Source organism: Prunus avium, chromosome 4 (genome assembly GCF_965620075.1).
Source record: "Prunus avium chromosome 4, drPruAviu1.hap1.1, whole genome shotgun sequence".
Taxonomy (NCBI): Eukaryota; Viridiplantae; Streptophyta; class Magnoliopsida; order Rosales; family Rosaceae; genus Prunus; species Prunus avium.
This window is the reverse complement of record NC_142287.1, coordinates 26,390,331-26,407,278: the sequence shown is the minus strand read 5'-3', so window position 1 is coordinate 26,407,278 and position 16,948 is coordinate 26,390,331. Positions and strand designations below refer to the sequence as shown.

Below are 16,948 nucleotides of genomic sequence, written 5' to 3'. Positions count from 1 at the left end.
AATGATCTAGAATTAGCAACTGAAAAGAAAGATTACATTTTCTTGAAAAACAAACAATGCAAAGGGCAAGACTTGAACTTTCCATGAATCATTTCTCAGTTTTTCGGTAACCAAACAGATGGTACGGAAGAAGCCAAAGGGTTATGAAGAAAAAGTACCTGAAACGCTCTCACCCCACTAAAGCCATAGTGGGAGCAAATAGTTAAAGCCCTGCTTGGTTGTCGAGAAACGGCACAGGTACGACGCCGCTTTGACCATCTCTGTTGCGAGTACGAAATGAAAATGTGAAACTTCTTGGAAAAAACTCGAGCCTTATATGCACCTTCTCTTTCAGTTAGGCCTCTCTGGCCTCGAGCATTTGTTGGTTTTTCGGCTCTTCGGCTCCCTTTTGAAGAATGAGAAATACTACTAAATTCAAAATGATAAATACTATTTCCTTTTTTTCCTTCCAAACTAAAAACCAACTTAATTACGTTTTAGATGTGCTTGCATGTTAAACGCATAGCATTTGATACTCTTATTATGACTAGAAAGACTTGACAAGACCCGCCCCAAATTCCTCAGAAATCTGGGACAAGACCCACTTAATAACGAAATGAAACTTTCTGTAGAAATTTCTCCCTTGAAAAATGGACTTTTTCCAAATTTACAACCTGTTAAAAACGTATTTAATATCACCAACCGGCAGCATACTGTAACATCCTGGTCCGAAAAAGAAGTAAAATAATTAAATTAAGAGGAAATAAATTGGAATAAACAATAAAATAAAATGATTTGAATTAATTAAGGTTTTTGAAAATTTAAAATATTATTTAATATAAAAAGGGGTAAAAAGGTCATTTTAAGTTCGGGAAGGAATTTCGGAATTTCGATTGTACCGGTGCGTAGAGCTCGTCGAAACGAGTCCGTAGAGACGTAGTGGGCTCCGATCGGAGTTATAACGAGAGAGATACGAGAAAAATTGAAGGAGGGGCAAAATTGTAATTTTGAAAAACTGGTTTTAAAACCAGAATCTCTCTCTCTCTCTCCCTGTCGCGAGCCCCCCCTGTGAACAGCGCAGCGGCTGTTCACCTTCGCCGCCGCCGCCACCACCGACCTCCACTTCGGCCTGGACCGGACTCAAAATGACCGGCGCATCCCCGCCGTCGAACCCCAGTCCTCCTCTGCCGTCGCCAGCCACTCCAGTCACCGGAAAACGCTCGGAATCGCGTGGATTTTGACAGAATTTCCCATCGCTTGTTCTCCCTCAATTCTCCACCCAATCGGACGAATGAGGTATGGAATTTCGACTACTTTTCATGATCTAGCTGCTAGTTGGATAGGAATTGAGAAATTTCTAGCGTAGGCAAGTCGATTTCGAAGTGAAAAATCTGCCGGTTTCGACCTCAGTTTTCAGCCACTTCCGATTACTTTTTGGGGTATGTCCAAGAACAAAAGTGACTCCAAATTAGGTGGGTAGGAGTCCTGGCCCGAGATTTTGAGATTTTCCGGCGATGCGATATCGCTTTGGACACCCACGCGCTGGCAACGCGTGTGGCGGCGCGTGGTCACTGTAGCAGAGGGCCATTATGTCCAAATGCGATCTCCTGGTCGTCACGAGCGCGTAGGATTTTACGGATATCAATTCGGATAACGTTTGAACCCCGAACGGATTTTACATATTGTGTGATTTCCGGGTTCGATAGGTTAGAACTGTTGGATCACTTTCAAATTAATATATGTTGATCTAGGTATTCCTAGGATCGTGTAGGATTCAACGGATCGTGAATCGGAGCCCCGGATGTTCCGATTCAATAACTTAAAGTTTGTGTTTTACAATAACCGTCCGATCGTGCGATCGTGAGCGATCCGACCGTCCGATCTGAACCAAATTTGTAGGACATGTTTCCTAGACCTTGTGGAACCCATAGGAACTTTCGGATCGTAAAACGGAGGTCATGGGTCCTGCGGGCCAGGTTGACCAAGTTTGGGCAGTTTGACCCTCGGTTGACCGTGAGTCTTCCGAGGTAGTTTCGCTCTTCAAGGAGTACTAGAATGACCCTTTTGGATGAGTCTTGACCGTCATTTGATTTATGTGGGTCTATGAGATTATTTTTATGGTTTTGTGATGGAAATCTAATGCTTTTGAATTTAATAGTTTATTTAAATTCGGTTTATATTTAATCGTTGAATTCTTTATTTTTGGTAAAGTAGTTGCAATATATGTGGGTTTGATATATTCGAGTGTCTTGAGTTTTTATATAATACTTGAGAAAGTACTATCCTTGTTGATTTTGTATGGGGTACTTAGAATGTTAATTTGAGTGTTATTAGCACTACCTTAGGTACCTCCCCGGTTATGGGTTTTATGTTTGAGATTATTTTGCCTAGGCCCGTCGAAGTTTGCCCAGGCCCTTCGGAGATTGATTATTTTGCCCAGGCCCGTCGGAGTTTGCCCAGGCCCTTCGGAGATTGATTTATTTTGCCCAGGCCCGTCGGAGTTTGCCCAGGCCCTTCGGAGATTGATTTATTTTGATAAGGCCCGTCGGAGTTTGCCCAGGCCCTTTGCCCAGGCCTGTCGGAGTTTGCCCAGGCCTTTCGAAGATTGATTATTTTGCCCAGGCCCGTCGGAGTTTGCCCAGGCCCTTCGGATGTCTTCTTAATACGATGCCTTGGGAGGAAAGTGATATTGTATCAATGTGTTTTTATCGGATTTAGAATTGTGATGGATCTGAAATGTGTTGTTGGTTCTACTTTAAATAATGGTATATTATCGGAGTTGTGGCCATTGAGACGAGAACTACGTGTGGCTTGATCCCTTGTCCAAGGGTACGTAGGCAGCCTGGGGTCTCATCTAGGTGCAGCCGCGAATTATATTATGTTTAAAAGGGTTTGAGCGATTCTGAGTTGGTAATTTGATTTCGTTGTGGTTATTGGATTTGAATCTGGTTTAAAGATTTCAGTGGTATTCGTAAAGTTGTTTGAGATCTTTAATTGTATTGTTTATGAAGTATCCGACTTAAGAACTTTGTTGGTTTTGTTTCGAACCATTAGAAGGCCGGAGGCCTATTATGTGATTGCATGTTGTTAACTTGTGCATGCTGCCAGTTGGTGTTTTAAATGTGTTTTATGCATGTTGGAATTTTTGGGGAAAGTCCAATTTACAAGGGAGACTTTGCCGAAATTTCGGCAGAAAGTCTTGGGCCCTTATTCCCTTTTGGGCAAAGGAGGCTCGATTTTTAGTAAGTGGACCCGTCATCGGTGTGATGTCGGAATTTTCACAGGATTTGTCTCGAGTTCCAAGGAATTCGGGGCGGGTCCTGTCACATACACAAGATAAATTCCTGCAGTTTACATAGATGGCCTCCGGCCTCACAATCATACCCTAGTACGGGTGATAACAAAGAAATTCTAAAGACTCAAACCAAGATCAAACATCCATCCAAACAGGTTTCAGACTCAACAAGACCTCAAACACCTTTTAATACTGAAATATAACCAATCATTTAATCTCACCTTGACTGGGCTTCGGGCTCCCCAACAAAATTCAAACCAAGCTTAATTAAACTACTAAATAAGATATGATCCTAGTGACCAAAGTAAAGTCCAAAAATATACTTGATCTTGTCGCTGCACCTGAGTAAGACCCTAGGCTATCTACGTACCCTTACTGAGGGATCAAGCCACACGTAGTTCTACAATCCACAATCACAAACAAGATAATATACAATTATTTTTAGTAATACCAACAAGTTAATTCTTTTAAACATTAATTTTTTCCTCATATAGTATAAAAATAATTCCATTTTTCCTCTCCCTGTTACTTTACTACACGTCAGAGAGTCCAACGCTACGCATAGTAAAGTAACAGTAAGCAAAGTGTACGGATCCTTTACCACACGTCGGAAAATCCAACTTTACGTGTGGCCCAACAAAAACATATTCTATGTGTGCAGACTGCTTTATCACAAGCCGGATAATCCAACGCCACTTGTGATAAGCTAATAACATAACCATATATGCCTACACACTGGATAATCCAACGCCACGTGTGGATACCATAATCAAGGGAGGGTACTTAACATGATATAATCTCATATTCACATAACCAAACAATAAAATACCACATCTTATATTAATCTCTTGCCCAGTTATTTAATCATAGAGTGAATAACAATTCCTCAACACATATAATCCATGTTCAAATTAAATATAAGCCTCATTAACCGAAATACCCATTACAAAACCTAAGTAAACCATTTCGATTTTATTAACATTCAAAACACTACTCAAATACTTAGGAATAAACAATCTCTGAAAATCCCCTAAGACAAGATAATAAAATCCAAAACACCGTATCTTGCACAAGGTCACATAATCCTTTATAAATAATATTAATGGCACTAATAATAATAGTAATGATAATAATAATAATAATAGTAATGATAATAATAATAATAATAATAACAGTAATATTAATAATAACAAAATATAAACAGGAAGTCTTGTGTCACAGGAAACAGGCCGAGACCGAACCGACAACCCGTTTTTATAGCCTCATATAAATATATATATATATATATATATTATAAAAATAATATTCCCTTCCTTAATTCAATTTTCCCAAATATTTATTCATAGTATAAAAAATAAACTCTCAAGCCTATATTCCATAAAGGCCCAAAATAATTCAAATAGTAATCAAAACTTGTTTACACTTATCTTCCATAAAATACTATATTCCATAATTAAAACAATAGACTTTCATAAATAACTCGATATCACCCAATCCATATACTTTAATAATAATCATAATCGTATTAATTAATAATAAATAATAACTTTTAGAGATTCCATATCCTCATTCACCATATTAAATCAATTTTCAATCCAAAACTCATTATGCAAGAAATTCCACATTAGAAGAACGAAGTACATTTAAAAACGAACATCCGTTTATTTACTAATAATCATAGCCGAGACCCAAGACTCGTTTTCATAACCCATCGATCAAGTATCTCATACTCATCTATTCCACAACTTCAATTATCAAACTAATAATCCAAGAATTTCATACGATAATATAAAACCATCTCAAAATCCCAACATAGTCAACATAACTCAAATAACGGTCAAGACTAATTAATAAGGTCGTTCTAGTACTCCTCGAAGGGTGAAACTATCTCGGAAGATTCACAGTCAATCGAGGGGTCAAACTGCCCAAACTTGGTCAACCAAGCTCGCGGGGCCCACAACCTCCGATTTACGATCCGAAAGTTCCTATGGGTTCAACAAGGTTTAGAATACACGTCCTACAAGTTTGGTCCGAATCGAACGGTCGGATCACTCGCGATCGCACGATTGGATGGTTATCGTTTAAAGCAAACTTTAAGTTATTGAATCGAAACATCCAGGGCTCCGATTAGCATTCCGCGAATTCCTACACGATCCTAGGGATGCCTAGATCAACATATGTTGAAATGAAGTTGATCCAACGATCCGAAATATCGAACCAGGATAACGCCTAATATGCGATATCCGATCGACGATCAAATGATAACCAAATTCAAATCTGAGCATACCGTCGTGCTCAGGACGATATGGGGATCATTTTAGGACTCAAAGGCCAGCCAGCGCGTGGGTGCCAAAGCGATTCCGGTGTTGGCCAGAATCAAGGGCCGGAATCGGCCAAAACTTCTATCTCTTAAATCCGTTTCAAAACGCAAAAATTAATCATAAACAACAAAATTAGCAGCTAGAACACGTTGAGAAGATGAGAAAACATACCAAGTTTGAAGAATTTGGTTGCCGGAATCGCCAGAATGAGCTCCGAAAAAACTAGGTAATAATCGGCCGAATTTCTTGAATTTCCGGCGGCTTGGGTTCACGATGGAGGCGGCGAAGGGGTGGGGTAGGACGGGGGAGTCTGGCCGGTAGTTTTGGGACCGGTCCCAGCTCCGGTGGTGAACCGTGGCGCCAGCGGCGGCTCAAAGAGCTGTTTGGCTAAACAGAAAATTGGGGGAGGGAGAGAGGGAGATATATATAGGGTTTAGGGTTTCTCTTGTTACAGGTTCTATTTTCTCTTGAAATTCTTCCATTAGGTTATCGAATTCTAATTGCTCAGATTTTTCTTCTGTATCTTTTTCTGAAAAAGGACGATAGAGTTCTAAAACTCTAACCCTATTTTTTAACTCTCTAAGTTCTTCTTTCACATCATGGACCTCGCACTGAAGGTCGTTGAGCGTAGGTTCCTTTTTATGAATTTTATCATTCATTCTGTTTACTATAGTCTTAAAACTATAGTTTTCAACTGGTTGTCTTACATTAGCTATGGCCGGTTGGGGATTATTTGGTCCGGTTCTAGCTAGCGAGATATAACTTTCCAAAGCTTCTCTCTTCTTTTCTGGATCTTCTATTTTATCAATTAAGTCTACTATTAGACTTTCTTCTTTTGTTAAGACACATATTCTCAGATCTTTAAATTGACAGGCGCACTCTTCCTCGCTACCTGAGCTAGTCTCAGTATCTGATTCAAACAATTCTTCATTTTCTAGTTGGGCTAGTTCGTCATCACTATCTTGTTCAGAACTAGATGAATTAAGCATTATTTGGCAAAGCTGTTGTTTAAGGTCTTCACTAATGCTTAGGTTACTGATTTTATCCTTCATTTTGCACTCAGATTTATAATGTCCTACTTTTCCACACTTATAGCATGTAGGGACAGCTCCTTTCTTTCCTTTACTAGCCTTTTTGCTAGTATCTCCTGTGTATTTCCTTTTTCTGAAAGTTCTATATGGCTTCTTGGGTTCAGACTTATATTTCTTTCCCTTCTTGTATGTTTTATGTGAATATGATTTTATTGGTTCAAAACCAAATTGTTCACAAAAGTCACCTAATTCCTTTTTTCCTAGGGCCTTTTGTTTATCAAGCTGTTTTCTTAATTTCATATCTGTGCAAAGAGCTAATCCTTCTGCGCAGATTTCAGAGGACAATTCCCCATAGGTGTAAGACCCATAAGGAATGACACCACCATTTTTCTCTTTAATTCTATTCCTAACCTTTTCAGCGAATAGAAGTGGCAATCCTGAAAGAAATTTCTCTTTCCAAAAGTCAGCATTACAGTCTTGCCTAGTGAACACCTTGGAGTAAAACACGTCCTTATACCACCTAAAATGGGACAAGGTAGGACACTTAAGGTTCATTAAGAGTTCTCTAGACCTGTCGTGCTGTAATTCTGTAGTTCCTACAAAATGTAGAGTAATTGTGTAAATTAGTGAATTTACCGCATCTTCCTGGTAAATGTTTTCACTTTTGATTAATCCAGTTACTGGGTCTTGTACATTCTGCTGACCAATAGCCACCTGGGCGTTCAGGATTTGGGCTCTTGCTGAGTCGCTTAGGTGGAAATCCCACCATCCTTTTAATTGACCTACAAAGCCTGCGATGATAGCTTCAGCCACCCTCTTATCTCCATTTCCTTTTATCTTAGAGGCTGTAGCGTACATCATCATATGTTTCATTGCATTAATGATCTGATATTCCGTTAGACCATAAATATTCCATTCTACTATGGAGCTTCCATCATACTGAGCGGAATTCCACATTCCATCTTCCTCAAACTGTAAATCTACTGGAGTGGGTCTGGGGTAGTAATTTCTTGTTTTAGCAGTTTGAGTGAATTTCTTTTCATTTGTTAACTTATTAATTTCAGGTCGTTCTTCCTTAAACATCGTTTCAAGATCCTCTATTTCTCCTTCAGTGAGAACCGACACTTGAGGTCCTTTTCCTTTATCTGACAATTTTACTTCTGATAATTTCTTTGCCAGGATATCAACAAAATTTTCATCTTCTGACAATGTTCTTCCCATCTTAAAGTTTTTATTATCTAAAGGGGGAGGTGGTTTGAAGAACACCTGACTACTCATTTCCTTGATCCTTTTAGTTTCTGAGGGACCGGGGTCGGATTTCTGCTCCTTTACAGAAACAGACGTTTCAATCCTAGTGACTTGCTTTCCTAGAGACTGCAGAAACAGGTTGGTGTAATTATTCTGCTGAATAACTGCGCCTATATCCTCTTTACTCGCTGTGCGAAAATTATTGGCGCTATCATCAAGGAAAGTGGTTTCTTTGTAGGGAGCCGCTATCATATCTTTCTGTTTAATTACCATCTCGGGTGGATGTACGGCTTTTACTGATTTCCCATCTTTGGAAGTGTAAGTCGAGAATGGGCTTCCTATCATCTCTATATGGCTCCTATATTCAGGAATGTCATATTTCTGAGCACACCAATCTAACCACGTAAAAAAGAAACAATTGAATTTCTTTTCTTTCATAAAGGCGGTATGGGCTTTCCAGAGATGATTTTGCCTATGCTCCTGAAAGGCTGTTTCAAACCAGATTCTTTTATTAATATTTTCAATACTCAGATAATTCCTTTTTATCTTTTCGTGTTCTATTTCGAAGGATTTTAACATATTTATTTCAAATTCTACATCCGAGAAGGAAGGCTCGGGTTGAGGTGGATTCATCCTAATTCCTGGGTTTGGAAGGGTTTGCTCAAACCTGTAGGCTGGCCTTTGTGTCTGTTCCTGGGTTCTCCTAAGACCTGCCAAGATCATTCTGTCATGGTCTAGATCGTAAGCTATATCAGAGGAGGTGCTCGACCTATGGGGTTCTAGGTTGGATCTAGAGGGTGCTAGATCAATCCTAGAGGTACTCGACCTATGTGGTTCTAGGTTAGATCCAAAGGGCGCTAGATCAATCCTAGTTTTTCTAGCGTTGGAGAATTGTATTTCTACCTCTCCATCAGCGAATTGGGAGATCCGAGTAGGTTCTTGATTTTCAAGGGGCTTCTTTGGGACTATTTCATCCAAAATCCACTTTTCTGGTAGGGTTATATCACTCCACTTTATCATTTTTGGGACTGCTACGTTTGATTTTTCAAGGTTGGTTTGGAACAAGGTAGTTTCACCTTTGCTGTCTAAATCTTTAGCTTTGGGACAGACAGTGTTCATAACCTTATATGAAACCCTATAAATGATCGCTAGATTTTGGGATCCTGGGTCCATATCATAACCCTGAGTTTGAATATTTAATGTTAAAGCTTTTAAGACATTTACGTCGGAAAGTGCAACAGAAAAGTTTGGGAAACAGTTAAAGTATATCGGACCTTCCCCTAAGGTTGACTCAACTATTCCTAACAAGGAATCCGTGAACTTTCTATGTCTTCCATCTCTTACACAAAGCAAGATTGAACTGGGCAATCCTGTTATGGTAAGTGGTTTCACCGCTACCTGCACCAATCCTATGTGCAAATAGTTATAATTTCTCTCCAGATGCTGGTCGATTTGACTCTGGGTGAATAGCTGAAAACTATCTTTTTTATCAATGACAGATATCGTTTTTTCAACAGTTTTTATTGCGTAATCAGATCTGAACTTGAAAGATCCTTTATAGTATATATCAGTGATGGGTACTCTGGGTATATCCCAGTTGCACAACTCCTTTTCTACGTCCCGCATGATTATTTCTTGAGAGTTTTTAACTCGTAGGGTTCTATGGCTAGGACTGTTACTAGAGCTTGCTTCTCCAGAAGAACGGATAGACAACATTCTCCTAAGGCTTGCCATTTTAAAATTCTGGATTTTATGCTTTCCTTCTGTTCTCCTCCTAATTCAAGGTTGCTAGTCCCTGCCTAGGTCTCTCAACGCCTTAGCTTAACGGGCAACGGCTAATGAGCCTATCTGACAGCTAGACAACTCGATGACTAGTGAGTAAAGGAAACTTGACAGAAAAACCAGAAGATTAAACCAACAACTTAGTTTGAACCTTAAGCTTAACCACTCTTCTAGGGACTTTTGGCTCTGATACCAGGTACTGGCCCAGACTCTGGCTTAATTATGTACATGCCCCCTGTGCTTTTCAACTTGTCTTAGATTACCACATGAGTTTACAAACGTCTCAAAATACCCCCCAACGTTTTAAAAACAGTCTCAAGTTACCCGTTCCGTCAATATTTTTGATGTTCCGTTACAAGCTTTGGGCCCCACTTTGTTTTAATCTTTAACCTCTTCGAATAAGGGTTTTTCACTTTTAGAAGTGAGGGGGAAATTAGGTATTTGGGTGAGAATGGGAGATTTGGAGAAGGTTAGGGCTTTTGCAAAATCTGAGGTGGGGTTCGAATTTTGGAAAATCTGGAGAAGAAATCAGTCTTTGGCGTTAGACTTTAAGGCTAGAAAGTGCGAAGATGGTGGTGCTTAGAGAATCTGGAGGTTGTCAACCCATATGTAAGTGGATCCATTCTCACTCGATTTTCTTGATTTTGGCATGTGCATTGGACTGTTGTTGGAGTTTTGTTTTGTTTTGTTGTATACTTTTTGATTCTGTGCTGGTCTGGTGTGGCATTGTGTGGTCCCTTGTGTGTTCCTTGTCTGGTCCTTGTGTGTTGCTGGAGTTTTTGTTTTTGTTTTTTGGTATACTTTTTTACTCTGTGCTATGGCTTATTTAGACTGAACCTTACAAACACCTTACAAAGCACCTTGGTATTCAGACTGAACTAAAATCAGCCAAATATTATTTTTATTTTATGGTATACTTTTTTACTCTGTGCTATGGCTTATTTAGATTGAACCTTACAAAGCACCTTAGAAACACCTTGGTATTCAGACTGAACTAAAATCTGCCAAATATTATAGTTGTTTTGTCTTTGTTACCTTTGTTGATTTGTTAAGTGACTCTTCCTCTTTCACAGATAACGATGCTGATGAGGTTGTTACATTTAAGTTTTTCCATTGTGGTAAACTAGTTAAAAATAGAAGGGACAGTGAATGGTCTTATTTGGGTGGTGAAGTCAGTTGGTTTGAGTATTGTGAGGTTGATTATATGTCTATGTTAGAGCTATTTGGAATGGCTAAAGATTTGGGATATGGCGATGGGTATGATGTGAGTTTTGAAGACTTTGAAGACAATGACTATGCATAGAATGATGAAGAGATTGAGTTATTGAAGAAGGATGATAAGTGGTTTGAAGGTTATGTGGATCATAGTTGTACTGACAATGATCCTAATGCAGAGGAAAATGATGAGTCAAACAATGGAGAAGAGTCACCTAGACTTACCTGCCAAAATAGCTCTTCAAGTGAAGATGGAGCAGTAGGTGAACTAAAAAGGAAGAAGAATAGAATCCCAAAAGGTGAAGATTTCAGACCTGAAATTGATATGGCAAACCCAGGTTTCAAACCAGGTTTAAAGTTTGCAACTGCCAAGATGTTTAGAAAAGCTGTGAGGATCTACTCCATTAATTGTGGAAGGGAGTTGATATTTATGAATAATGATCGTAACAAAATAAGAGTAGTATGTGAAGATGGTTGTCCCTTTGTTATCCATGCTTCAAGTGTGAGTGGTAGCACTTACCTGCAGGTGAAAACCTTTAATCCTACACATGTTTGTAGGAAGGGGAGTAAAAATATACATGCCACTGCTAGCTGGTTGGCTGAAAGATATTCTGGGCAGTTAAGGCTCAATCCAAATTGGACTGCTTCTTCTTTTGTAGAGCAAGTTCACCAAGACTATGGTTACAGACCATCTAGAGCAACTGTATACAGAGCAAGAGCCATGGCAGTTGACATTATAGAGGGGTCTTACAGTAAACAATATGAAGTTTTGTGGGATTATTGTCATGATTTAAGAACCAGAAATCCTGGAAGTACAGTTATCATTAAATCTGAAATGGAAGGTGATAGGCCACGGTTTCAGATGATTTACATCTGTCTTGCAGCCTACAAGAAGGGGTTTTTAGATGGTTGTAGGCCTGTGGTTTGCTTGGATGAGTGTCATGTCAAAGGGCCTCACCCTGGGTAAGTGCTTTCTGCAATGGGAGTTGATGCAAACAATGGAATGCTTCCACTTGCGTATGCATATGTAGAGAATGAGAGCAATTCAACGTGGCTGTGGTTTTTGGAATTATTGAGTGGTGATCTGAATATTAGGAATAGCCATGATTATGTATTTATGACTGACAAACAAAAAGGTTTAATAGATGCTGTGGATGCTCTATTTCCTCATGCAAAGCATAGACATTGTTTGAAACATTTGTATGGAAACTTCTATTTGGAACATAGAGGGCTTGCTTTGCAACATCAAATTGAAGCAATTGCTAGGGCCACAACAGTGTCATGGCTTCATGCAGAGATGACAAAGATGTTGGAGTTGTATAAACCTGCACATGATTGGCTTGCAGAGAAAGATCCTAGGCTTTGGAGTAGGGCATATTTCAAGACTGATTCCAAGTGTGACATGCTTATGAACAACCTCTGTGAGGCATTCAATCGTAGCATAATGGATGCCAGAGATAAGCCTGTTTTGACTATGCTAGAAAGAATTCGGTTGTATATAATGTTGTTGATGGCTGGAAGAAGGGTTTTATGTGAGAAATGGCATGGACAAGTTGGGCTAAGAATTAGAAAAATATTAGAGAAAAACAAAGGAAAAGCTCAGTGGTGCATTCCTAAGGCTGCTGGACAGAATAGGTTTGAAGTGATGCACCATAGTGGCCGCAACTTTGCTGTTGATTTGAATGCCCACTCTTGTTCATGCCGTGCTTGGAATTTGAATGGAATACCATATTTGCATGCTTGTGCTGCAATAAGTTGGTTTCATGGGAATGCATAGGACTTTTGTGATGCAGTGTACAAGAGAGAGGCTTATTTGAGAGCATATGAACCAATGATTATGCCTATGACTGGCCAAGATTAGTGGATGAAGATTAATTTAGCTCCAATACTCCATCTAAAATACCACAAGCAGCCTGGTAGGCCTAAGAAGACAAGAAAACAAGCTTTTGATGAGCCTAAACAACCTGCTAATCCATATAAGCTTCCTAGGTATGACATCCCTTTAAAATGTGGCAATTGCGGTGGAGAAGGGCATAATCGAATTGGTTGTAAGGTATGTGTCATTATCCAAAATTGCTTTACATTTAAATATATTTGATTTGGTTTCTGACTTGATGACTTTGCTTATTAGGAACCTAGAAATCCCAACATAAAGCCTACTAGGAAGAGGAATGTTGCCAAGGAAAAACTTCCAGTAAGTGCCATGGTTTCAACTATGTTTTCACCATTCGAATTTTCATATCATGCCTACCTAATTATTATTTGTTTAGGTAAGAAGGAGAGATGGTGAAGACCAAAGTAGCAGACAACAAAGTATGCAACTAAGGCAAAGGAGACAAGCAAGTGCTTCCCAAGGGCCTTCTCAATCCGAGGCATCTAAAGTAGCCGAGGCTTCTCAATCCCAACAATCTCAACCACCGCAGGCTTCTCAATCCCAACCATCACAAGTAGCTCATGCTTCTCAATCCCAACCATCTGAAGCAACTCAAGCATCTCAATCCCAACCATCTCAACCAGCTCAGGCTTCTCAAACATGTGATTCATCTCAATCTGCCAAACTATCTCGAGTATAACAACGTAGGAGGAGGATGAAAGATCAACAAAGGAGCCATTTTGTCAAAGATCCTTTTTTTCATCCTTAGATGTGATGATGTTCAACTTTTGCAACCTATTTTTGAATTAGGATAAACTATTTTTGAATGGTTTGAATGTTGTGGAATTATACATTCTGCAATTAGTTAGTTTTATTAGACTTTAATGGTTTGATTATGGTTGCAATTGAGTTGTTGGTTTGTGGGATTATTGATGTCTGTGATGGTTGGTTTTATTAGGCTTTCATGTCTGTCAAGGTTTTTGAATCAGGTACATGGCATGTAATTGACCATTTGATATGTAATGTGATGGTTGAAACCTGTTTTGGTGTTGTGCTTATATTAATCTGGCATTGAACAAAAAATGCTTATATTGATATGCTGTTTTGATGTAACCATTTCATATGGCATTGAACAAAAAATGCTTATGAGTAACTTGTTTTTGTAACCTGTTTTTGGTATCCCATGAACAAGATATGCCTATGAGTAACTTGTTTTTGTATCCATAGGATTTTTTGGTATCCAATAAACAACATATGGTTGTAACTGGTTTTGGTATGATGCTTATCAATATGTCTCCATTTCTAACCTCTAAACAAGTTTCCATTCATATCACTGATCAAATAAAACTCTAAACTCTTCGTGCGCAAAACGGTACCCGAGATCGACATTTTCTTTGACCAAGGTTTCACATTCTCGAATAAATAATTTGACAAAATATCCTGCTTGATATCAAGGCTTTCAAGCTTTGGGCAATTTACAAAAAAAGTGTGCTTAATATCTACATCATAATCATTGCTAAGTTCCAATTCCAGTCTCAACGTCCTTAGTTCAGGCACAGAGATGTTGAAGTTCAAAACATCATCTAATCCTAGAATTCCATTTATAGTCAAACATTCAAGAACAGGGCAGCAAGAAAAAATCTCTTCCATTGAGTCATTATCAGGATACTCAACACTGACATGTAGGAACTTGAGACTTGGAAAACACCCTGATGTAGGAGTAGTGTATGTAATACAATTTGAATTCACCTTCAAAACCACCAGTGTTTTGCACATGAAAACACATTGAGGCAACTCCAAAGGCGGGTCAATATCTTCATCAAGTCCTATTTTAACATCAAGATCAAGTTCAACAACATTATGCCTACTGACAGTTCGAATCCAACCATCAATGCGAGAGAAATCCTCTTCGCGGCAGTCACAATGAAGACGACATTTTTTAATATCTAACAGGTCACGGCAGGAAAGTACACGATCAACAAAAGTGAAAAAGCCAGCATGGGACTCATAATCATATTCATGTGACCACAAAACAAAGTCATCTCTATATTCGAAGTCAAGATTGGGAACAGAAGCCCATATGCTCTTCCATTTTGTAGACAAAATGCAGGTCCTCACAGCATATTTTGTTGGAATGAAGGAAAGCATGTGACAAAGAATTGAATCAGGCAACTCACTAATCCTATCTTTAACAATTTCTTCACGCTTTGACTTCTTTTTTAGTCTGAGAGGCTTTGATTTCGAACCCATGTTTATGTCCCTGTACATTTTTTCAAAAAAATTAAATACTAATAAGCTTAATTCACGCAGCACACCTTGTCTATTACTTAGAAACTTTAAAACATTCATTTACCTTCACAGCTATCTACGCATGAAATTCTACTTTCCATAGAAGGTTTTTCAATGGAAACAAACAGAACCAAAAAAGACAACATTTTTCCAGAACCCATATTCAATCTAGAATTAACAACTGAAAGAAATACTATATGTTCTTCACAGATATACATCGCAGGGGGGAAAAGACTTGAAATTTCCATGAATCATTTCTCAGTTTCTCGAAACAGATGGCACGGAAGAAGCCAAAGGGTTATGAAGAAAAAGTACCTGAAACGTTCTGAGATAGCCGAGTAAAGCCCTAGTGGTAGGGAATAGTAAAAGCTCTGCTTGGTTATCGAGAAACGGCGGGAAAAGCTAAGAAAATGATAACCACAGGTACGACGACGCTTTGACCATTTGTGTTAGTGTGAAGGCTTCTTTGAGAAAACTCGAGCCTTTTGCACTTTTCTTTCGATAACAGCTGTTTGTGTCTGGCTTTGTCTTTTCAGTTTCTAAGGGCGTCTCTTGCTTTGAGCATTTGTTTCGGTTTTTGCACCCTCAATTTTTCCTTTAAACAGAGAATTTTTGAACATTGGAAAAAGAAATGAATACCATTAAATTCAAGGGTTAAATAGTTCATGGGTTTTGCACAAAAATTCGTTTTAGTCACTAGGAAAATTTAGCCAAATTGGTCACTGTATTTCCTACAATTTACAATTTATAATTATATTATCTTTAAGTGCAGTTTTTATTTTTACTTTTTTTTTTAAAGAAGCACGTTTAGCATTGAAATTTCATATGACAAAGAGACGTAATCAAGGTGATTAAACACTAAAATATATTGGCAAGTTGTTGATTTCAAATTAGTTTGGTTTGGCTTTTTTAGTGGCAAGTTGTTAATTTCAACTTAATGGAAGATAACAAAATGTTTATAAATTGTAAACTTTGTAAAACATACTAACCAATTTGACCATTTTTGTTGGGACTTGCGACTATGAAATGAAAATGTGGAACTTCTTTTTGAAAACTCAAGCCTTATATGCACCTTCTTTTTTAGTTAGGCCTCTTTTAGGCTCTGCCTCTTTGGGCTTTTACGCTCACATTATTTCATTTAAGTGAATAATTGTTTAACATTAGAATGAGAAATACCATTAACACTACATTAACAAGGGATTTGTATATATATTTCCTTGTTTACGCTTCAAACCAAAACCAACTTAATTACGTTTTGCGATAGTGAATAAAATGAATAGCATTTGATACTCTTATTCTGACTAGAAAGACTTGTATAAAAAATTAAGCGACAATTAATTCGAAGCAGCTTAATGCTCCTACATTGCAAACCTTCAATTCCATGTATATCTCCTTCTAAACAAAAGGAGATGCAAAATATGTTTCAATGAAAATAATTAACCCAGGGCCCTTCCATTGAAAAGTTAAATAGAACTAGAAAGTGGATAAGAAATGTACAAAATACAAAACAAACATCGGCAACTCGATCCATCCTAAGATCAACAAGGGGGTTTCTCTGATTTACAACTTCGATAACAGAATCCATCTAAAACCCAATATTGGACTAACAAAACAAAAAACTTCAGATAAATTCAACTTGACAAGCCTTTGAAGCCCTTTGAGACATTGCAAATTCTTTGGATAAGTCATTACAATTTACAAATAGTCATCTTACTCAAAACTTGACCCTTCTTTAACAAATACTTGGCCACTTTCTTCTCGTGCGGGTATCCCTTGAATCCCCTTATATATGGTGATACTCTTGAGGTGTGATATCAGACAAACAGGCACAGATTCTGGTTTGCTCCATCAATGCTCTGAGTATAAGACATGTTTCAAGTACTTTTTGTGCTCCTCGTAATCGTCAACCCATTCA

General features: G+C 38.4%; 2 protein-coding genes and 1 pseudogene across 2 annotated transcripts in view; 1 reads left to right on the top strand and 2 right to left on the bottom strand.

The window, feature by feature from the left end:
• The window catches only part of LOC110757546 (F-box/LRR-repeat protein At4g14103-like), a 96,092-nt gene that overhangs the window by 10,802 nt on the left and 68,342 nt on the right, over positions 1–16,948 (bottom strand). The window lies entirely within an intron of this gene.
• On the top strand, positions 10,226–12,648 carry LOC148295118 (uncharacterized; annotated as a pseudogene).
• LOC110757586 (F-box/LRR-repeat protein At3g59200-like) lies at positions 13,248–15,036 on the bottom strand. Its single transcript, XM_021959246.2, has 2 exons — positions 14,052–15,036; positions 13,248–13,429 (listed from the first exon to the last, which is right to left on the bottom strand). Exons 1-2 carry the CDS (start codon positions 15,010–15,012, stop codon positions 13,248–13,250), a joined length of 1,143 nt encoding a protein of 380 aa, XP_021814938.2. The 5' UTR covers positions 15,013–15,036.

What these genes read in the sequence shown, in the direction of transcription:
- LOC110757586 (XM_021959246.2), bottom strand. Translation starts at nt 15,012, where the DNA reads ATGTACAGGGACATAAACATGGGTTCGAAATCAAAGCCTCTCAGACTA. An exon ending in GAATGGAAACTTGTTTAGAG is followed by an intron (nt 13,430 to 14,051) that starts GTTAGAAATGGA and finishes TACTCGAGATAG; the next exon opens with TTTGGCAGATTGAGATGAAT.